Source organism: Oreochromis aureus, linkage group 9 (assembly GCF_013358895.1).
Source record: "Oreochromis aureus strain Israel breed Guangdong linkage group 9, ZZ_aureus, whole genome shotgun sequence".
Taxonomy (NCBI): domain Eukaryota; kingdom Metazoa; phylum Chordata; class Actinopteri; order Cichliformes; family Cichlidae; genus Oreochromis; species Oreochromis aureus.
Window position 1 is genome coordinate 2,145,065 of NC_052950.1, and position 8,429 is coordinate 2,153,493.

Sequence of the window (8,429 nt, forward strand, 5' to 3'; positions counted from 1 at the left end):
CAACTGGAAGAAATGTTAAAGACACTAGGACCGTCATTAACAAGAAGGAGAGGAGATTAGCCCTAGCTTACTTTAGCACTTACGGTTTGATTGCCAGCTAGTTCAATTCAGCCCTAACTATATGCTTTAGCAAAAAGGAAAGTTTGAAGCCTAATCTTCAAAGTAGAGATAGTGTCTGTCTCCTTAATCCAAACTGGAAGCTGGTTCCACAGAAGAGGGGCCTGAAAACTGAAGGCTCTCCCTCCCATTCAACAAGTAAGCCTGCAGTGCGAGAGCGAAGTGCTCTACACAGCAAAAATGCCAGTGTTGATTTTTCAGTGTTAGTTGAATTCAACAGAGTTCGGAGTCTGATCAACACTTAATCGAGTTAAAATACCACATCGGGAGTGGATTCCTGAAAAGTGTTAGTGTGGATTTTAGTTGTTACTGCATTTTAACACTATGAGTTTTAAATTAGACCACACCCTCATTTCCTGTGGAGCAGCGCATTTCAGAATCTTCTTCGGTCGCCATCTTTTCTTGCTGCTGCGGTAAGTTTTATTCGGTTAAATATTAAGTTTTAGATTGATATTAGTACAAGTAACACGATAACTAGTAAGAAAATAGCATTTCTATCAAAATGCATGATCTTTAAGTGTCATATTTGAATTTTAACTGTTTTTTTTATTAAGCTGGTCTACTGCTAGCTAGAACTCCACCAAAGTACCACTTACTTTCCTAATATTCATTTAGCATATTCTGGCTGTTGGGAGAATATAACAACTTGTTAATATATATCTCAGTGTTTATTAAACGCCCTTTATTTAATTTCGAATCAAACTTGCCAAAGCCTTAGGTCAGGCGGGGCCACTTGCAATCCACGTCACTCCTACATGCAGCCTGTATATTTAGGTGAAGAAACAAAATGCGATTTAGCCCTTGAAGTGATTTTTTTCATTATTCATAAATGATTTAATGTGAAGGCAATATGTGCAGAGTGCTACAGGCCCTTGTAGGCAGTGTAGTCGGTGCTGCAGGGAGAACGTGTGGGACTCCCCCTCCCGTTCTGTGTGGGAGGGAGAAACTTAGGAGTTGCTACCCTCGAGAAACGCTAAATGAAAGCATGTAAATATAATAATAACCACTGCAGCCAAAAAGAGTGGTTGATGAGCCCAGCGGTAAGTAAGCTGTTAAGACTCGACTGTACACTGTGTTTGCTGACAGTAAAGCTAGTTACTGGCTACGAACCCAACGCGGAACCCGTTTATTGCTTTGGGAGCTAATTAACATAACGCTACATTAATCTGCCTTCTCCTGTGCGCTCACCAAAGAATTTAACCATTCCTTTGAAGATGTATATTTTAATAGGCTTGGTTGAGTTATCTGATATGACTTTTTATTATTTTTGCAATATTTACATACATTTTACACACGTCAAGCCCTAACACCTACTTTTCCTCTTTTTGGATTTCTTCTAAGATGTCATCATGTTGCTGAAAGTCAAGTACCAAAGTTCCAAGAAGTACATACGGTTACAGCCAGGTTTCACATACTTGGAGTTCATCAGTGAAGGTGGGTGGCAATCTTGTAAATCTTTATAACAAGCAGGACAAGAAAAAATGTTTTTGATATTTTGGCATGAAGCAGACCTTGGAGATAGCCGAAAAATGCACAGTGTGAACTGGCCAGATTGACTGCTTGTGGGACTAACAGTGTTGAGTTAGCACACATAAATTACTCAAATTGGTTTTGCAAACACACAAGTTAGTGACTGAAATGTCACATTGCTAAACTGCTTTTAAATAAAAGCAATGTGGAATTTCACATTAGCTTTGGAGATACAGCCTTTGTTCCATTCGAATTCAATTCTGTTTCAGATATGTTTACGTCACATGTTATCATCTTCCTTTAGTGAAAAACAAGTTTGGACTTCCTGATGTTACCGAACTGCACATTTTTGATGAGACTGACACCGCGGTGGAGGAAGACATCTTTCTTGAACTTATAGAGGCCAATCCTGACATATGCCTGACTGTATGTGACAGTGCAGCAGGAGATGGTAAGGTTTCATTTCATTGTTAAGTCTTGTTTTAACGAGTGTTCAGGGATTTGCAGCTGCACATTTTTTTACACTATTTGGCTGTGGCAATTTGGATATTAAAATGTATTAAGACAAAACTGAGCATACAATTAGCAAACATTTCAAACTACAATTGATACATTATTGTATTTTACATATTAAGCACACTCTTTTCATGAAAGCATAAAAACAAATTGCTTTACATAATTAAAACTGATGAAAAAACTTTACACATGTTAATTGATCCAAAATACATGAATAAAAGCTATGGTACACATGCACTCAGAAACACTTATACCCTTATCACACTCATTTATACACTCCATCCCCCTTCCTGCAAAAAAGCTATTTTCTTTTTTGTTGAATTTGGAATATAAATAAAAATAAAGAACTTAAATGACTCTGCCATATTGTCATTCTGATTATTTTAAGTTGTATGTAGTTATGTTATATGGTAGTATGATACCCCAGAGTTGCACCCCTCTTCTAGGTCAGTCATCCATTAGTTTTGTCTTTCTTTTTCATGTTTTTAAGCTTGTTTTTTTTTTTTCTATAGCTCATTCAACATCATCGTCCCTCACGGATACCATGTCTCTGTCCTCAAGTGACAGTGATCTTCACAGAGATTTGGGGATCCCCGTTACTGGAAGTAGACTGAGCACTGGGGCCAAGAACAAGCCTACCACAGAAGTTTCAGAGTCAGAGGCTGCAAAAGAGGTACTTTAGATGCATTTTAAAAATGTAATTAGCTAATTATTATTGTAAGTTTAGCTTGTCACAATATAAATATGGTTTCATTTAAACTTATAAAATTTTTGCAAGGTAAGATAAGCACGGTGGCACGGTGGTTAGCACTGCTGCCGCACAGCAAGAAGGTCCTGAGTTCAATTCCACCATCAGGCCGGGTCTTTCTGTGTGGAGTTTGCATGTTCTCCCCGTGTTTGCGTAGGTTCTCTCGGGGTACACCGGCTTCCTCCCTGTGGTGTTATCCCTGTGACAGACTGGCGACCTGTCCAGGGTGTACCCCGCCTCTCACCCTATGACAGCTGGGATAGGCTCCAGCCGCAACCCTGGAAAGGATAAGTGGAAGCGAATGAATTGGATGGAAGATAACTTAATGCATTGCTGATGGGATTTCGGTGTGTGGGAGTGGGGTTGCTCTGTACCCTATTAATGTTAGTTTTTTGTATGAATCTGTAATGGTGGGTTAGATTTATTTAATAACATACATGTGCTAATTGACAATTCTTTTGTTGAAGATGGTAGAAAATGCATTGCGCATAAAACCTGGAGGTGAGGATGTCTTGGAGGAGTACAAGTCTGAGAAATCACTGCAGCATCGCACGCGCAGGCAGCTTGTTAACATACTAGCTAGTCACATGACTGAGATGCATGGGTAAGTGGTTTTGAAGAAACAAAACTAATTCAGATCAAAAGAGGTGATCTAGGACTGCTTTGTTTTCAAGACGTGTAACACTGAATTATGTTTAGGAAACCACATTATTATTAAAGTGGCAGGGTTTATTTTGATTTTTCTGTTTGTATTTGTTTTCTTTGCTGTAAAGGAGGATTCCTTCACGTAAGCAGAAAGAGAAGTATGCCTTGGGAATCATTACACTTTTTCCTTCGCTGAAGGATCCTTTTTCTCCAAAAGGCTATGTAAGTAAAAAAAACAAACTTCATACCTGAAGACAATTTAGCTTTATAGACTGTAACTTTTCAATGTTTGTTTGACATATAATTCATCAGTTAAAAAATTGAAAAACAAAAACTTTTAGTACATTTTTTTCTTAGTTGCTTATCTAAAAATGTAATTGATTATTAAAATCTTTGCTGACAGTAGGAATTTATCATAAAATGCATAACAATTGTTGAAAACATCTATCTATCAAACTACAACCCTATAGATAAAAATGTAATTTTTTAGGTTATAAAATTACAACTGCAATTCTAAGATCACTTAGTGATTTACTTATTTTTCCACATTTTTGAAAATACATTGACAGGAGCACTTCTATGATGGAGAAAAAGGCACAGGATATTTAGCATGGCGCCTCAAAACCATGTCCAGGAGTAGAGATCGGAGGCCAGAGAAGGTAGCCACATCTCCTCAAGCGCAAGGACCAAACCGCAGAAGATCAACAGTGACAGTGCCTCAACAGCTTGATGGAGATGCCTGCAGGGAGGCTGTATCGTTTCTTCTTCACTGTAATGATGAGACAGTCATCTTTGAAAAGATGAAGATGACCTTTCAACATCGGCAGAACCTCGTGCATGATCCACAGAGAACGACAGATGTCCTCAAAACCTTCCCACGATTTTTAGACATCAAGGGACTAGTGAGTGGTGTTTTTATTTTTACTGCTGTTTTTTCTTATCGGGCCAAATGTTGGCAATTTACAATGGCATTTTACTTAAAGTATTTTTATGTATTTATGATTAATAGCTAAACCAAGACTTCCAACTGTTGTTTGGGGCTCAAACCGCATCTAAGCTCCTTGAGAAGTGGGAAATAGCGTTTAAACCCAAGATTATTGATGAGGCCCGACATCTGACTCGATCAGCTGAGGTGCACCAACTTCTGAAAGCTGCTGAGAAACTTGCAACAAATGATGAAACCAGTAAGGCTACTCTCTCTCTTGGTTTGTATTCCAGCCAGCTAAAGCTTTTTTATTTTTGAATTGTAATAGTCCATATGTCTTGTTTTTTCCTTGTCTTTCCCTGCCTAAAGACTGGGACAGTGATATGGCTTCTCTGCTGCTCCTCCTTCATTTGTTGCCACCCACTGCTGGTCGGAAGAGGACAAAAATTAGTCCATGTGATGCTGTGGACAAAATGGTGCACTTTCATAAGGTGAATATACCTCTTCTACTACAATCCAATAACGTTAACCCATTAGCAACAGCATATTTTTAAGTTGACATTACAAATAGACTTTTTATAATGTAAGGCCATGTCCTGTGCAGTTTGGTCTCCTACAGCTTTCTGGGAGCACTGGTAAAAATTGAAGACTTGCTAATTTTTCTGCTGTGCTGCTGTTAGGTGTCCCTTCTGATTTTTAATAGTTTTCCTCTTACAAAAAAGTGAACAATTACATTAATATCTCTCCATCAATTTCTAGACAATATTTCAGATTCTTTAGTCGCTCAAGGGACATACTGGAGTACTTAAGACTAAAATATGACTGTAAATATGTGTCAGTTTCAAGTGTATGTTTCTTTTTCCCAGTCAAACTGCAGCATTGATGAACACCTGCGGAAACGAGAGGGAAAGCAGCCATACATCCTTGCTGTGGGCCGCACCCAAAACAACATCCATCAGTTCTACATTGTCGTGGACAAGCACCTTATCCCCTGCCAAGCCACCAGCTCCTTGGGTGCTTTTGATGAATTGTTTAAATCTCACTACGTTTTCAACCTGTCCTATGATGAGTCCCTGGTCCAGCTCTACACATTTGTGCAAACAGCAATCTACAGCATTGATGCTACAACAACAAGTGGCTCTCCAAGGGTTTGTGAACTTCGGGCAAAGTTCTTCAACTAAGTTAGAAAAATGTTCAAATGTTTCATCTGTCAAGCTGTACATGCCGCTAGCCAGTTACTAATAACTCACTTAAGACTTGACCATAGTTTCTATCCAAGCACCAGGTTTAAGTTGGTTTGTGCACAAGACCGCTGTAGGCGACAGTTTTCAACGTATTCAGGTTTCAAAAAACATTTGGTTGTTCATGAAAAGGAATTTTGTCAAAGTGTTGATCCAGTAAAATCAGCATGTTTCACAGATAACTGTTCAGGAGACAATGCTGAAGATGGAGATACAAATTCCATGCAAAACCCAGAAACTAATAGCTTTGAGAACAAGGGATCTGGTCTTCAAATCCAAAATGTGAAACATATTTGTGCTTCAATTATTGGTAAACTGCAAGGAAGTGGTATGGCAAATAGTGTTGTTTCATCAGTTGTTAATGATTTGGAAGATCTTGCTACTGGTCTACATGCTCAGGTAAAACATGACATTTTGGCTCATTTCTCTAAGGATGACCCTGTAAGAGCTACATTAAACGAAAGCTTTGAAAATTACGAAAACCCTTTAATTAGCTTTAATACCGAAACCAAAAGAATGGCATATTTCAGAGAGAAATGGGGCATTGTGGAGCCAGTTGAAATAATGTTGGGAGTTCGATTTGATACAAGGAGAAATAAATTAACAGGCACCTATGATCAAGTTCCAGTTAAAGAAACATTTATTTACATTCCAATTTTGGAAACGATTAAATTTATGTGTCGTAATGCGGAAATTTGTCAGTTGCTTAGAGAGCCACATTTATCAAAAACGAACACATTTGAAGACTTTTGTGATGGAAGCTATTATAAGACACATCCCTTGTTCTCTAAAGATCAAAGTTCTTTACAAATTCAGTTGTACTATGATGACTTTGAAACTGCAAACCCTTTAGGTTCAAAACGCACTGTCCATAAAGTAGGTGCTCTGTATTTTGTCCTTAGAAATCTGCCACCTAAGTTCAACTCTGCTCTTATGAATATTCATCTGGTAGCATTGTTTCATACTGAAGACATGAAAAAATATGGATTTGATCCAATTCTACAACCTCTTATTAATGACATCAAAATACTGGAGTGCTTTGGCCTTGATTTACCATTCTCCTCTGAAAAAGTTTATGGCACTATATGTCAGATAACCAGAGATAACCTGGGGATGCACACCATTCTGGGTTTTACGGAGTCTTTTAGTGCACGACATTTCTGCCGTTTGTGTTTGGTTGACAAAGATGATGCCCAGAATGTTTATGATGAAGATGACCCTAAGATAATCTTGCGTGGAAAGGATCTTTTTGAAATGCATTGCAATGAGTTGCAGTCAGAACCACAGAAGTTATCAGTGTTTGGCTTAAAGCACAATTCAACATTAAATAACCTACAGTTCTTTCATGTTTGTCACAATTTCTCTTTGGACATAATGCACGACATTCTCGAAGGGGTGGCTCAGTATGAGATAAAGTTACTGATGGAGTATCTTTCTGAAAATGTTTTGTCAAAAAATGATCTGCTTTCAAGAGTTTACGCTTTTGATTACGGGTATTTGGAGCGCAAAAATCGTCCTACAAGGATTAACCTGGACAGCAGTGGTAATAGCATAGGGCTCAATTCCATGCAGACTCTTTGCCTTGTAAGAAACCTTCCACTCATTTTTGGTGATCTTCTGCCTGAGGGAAACCCAAACTGGACTTTGCTGTTGCTTTTATTACAGATCATTAACATAATATTTTCTCCTTCTCTTACATTAGGCATGACTATACATTTGAAGCATTTGATAATAGAACATCATGTTTTGTTTAAACAGTTGTATCCAAATAGGAACCTCATCCCAAAACATCACTTTATGATACACTATCCTTCCTGCATAAGAAAAATTGGGCCTCTGATACATATGTGGAGCATGCGATTTGAGGCTAAACATAAGGTTTTCAAAAATACTGTAAAAAACTTCAAAAATGTTACAAAGTCACTTGCAAGAAAACATCAAATCTTCATAGGATACCACTGGGAGACGTCACCTTTAAACCATTTGGACCCTTAAAATCATTTAATTTGGACCGTGAGGACAATACACAGATGTTTGCAAGAGCACTGCATGCTGCACCGAGAGACTTATTTTCTTCTAGCTGGATCAAATTTTCTGGAACAGAGTACAGAAAAGGACTAATCATTTGCATTAATGTTGAAAATGAAATGCCTGTATTTGGTAGAATAACAACGATCCTCTTAGCTGACAGTACTACGTTCTTCCTTGTGGACAAACTTCTGGTTGATAACTTCAATGAGCATTTTCATGCCTACAGAGTGTTTGAGACTGATGAAAAGGATGTTATAAAAGCAGACAATCTTATCATTTACAAACCCTTTGACCTGCAACATGCACATACTGGTGTTGACTGTTTATATGTTGTTCCTTTATTTTATTTGTAGTTGTATTAAGGCAGCAAATTGGTGGCCAGTTTGTATTGGTGCTTGGAACACTTCCTTTGGAATAAAATGTTTATTGTTTAATTTGTTTATGCATCTTTTTTCTTGAGCCTTTAAATCAAGCACATTCAAGCTTGGTAGAGATTAATTACATTTATTTTTCTGTTGAAATGATATATATAAAACACTCAGTGTTATTTTGTTACACTTTTAAGTGTAACAAAAAAAACACTCGCAGTGTTATTTTGTTAAACCACGTTAACACTCACAGTGTTTTGTTTTACACTTAAAAGTGTAACAAAATAACACTGTGAGTGTTAGACAATTAACACTACAAAAGTTATTTTGTTACACTATAAAGTGTAACAAAATAACACTGTGAGTGT

The 8,429-nt window shown here is 37.7% G+C and overlaps 1 protein-coding gene across 1 annotated transcript; it reads left to right on the top strand.

Moving 5' to 3' along the window:
- Positions 1-226: 226 nt before the first annotated feature.
- Positions 227-8,121, top strand: LOC116311424. The gene is made up of 10 exons (XM_039617404.1): positions 227-530; positions 1,459-1,551; positions 1,892-2,038; positions 2,616-2,776; positions 3,319-3,455; positions 3,625-3,718; positions 4,066-4,398; positions 4,506-4,680; positions 4,791-4,912; positions 5,288-8,121. Exons 2-10 carry the CDS (start codon positions 1,467-1,469, stop codon positions 5,600-5,602), a joined length of 1,569 nt encoding a protein of 522 aa, XP_039473338.1. The 5' UTR covers positions 227-530; positions 1,459-1,466; the 3' UTR covers positions 5,603-8,121.
- The last annotated feature ends 308 nt before the right edge of the window (positions 8,122-8,429 follow it).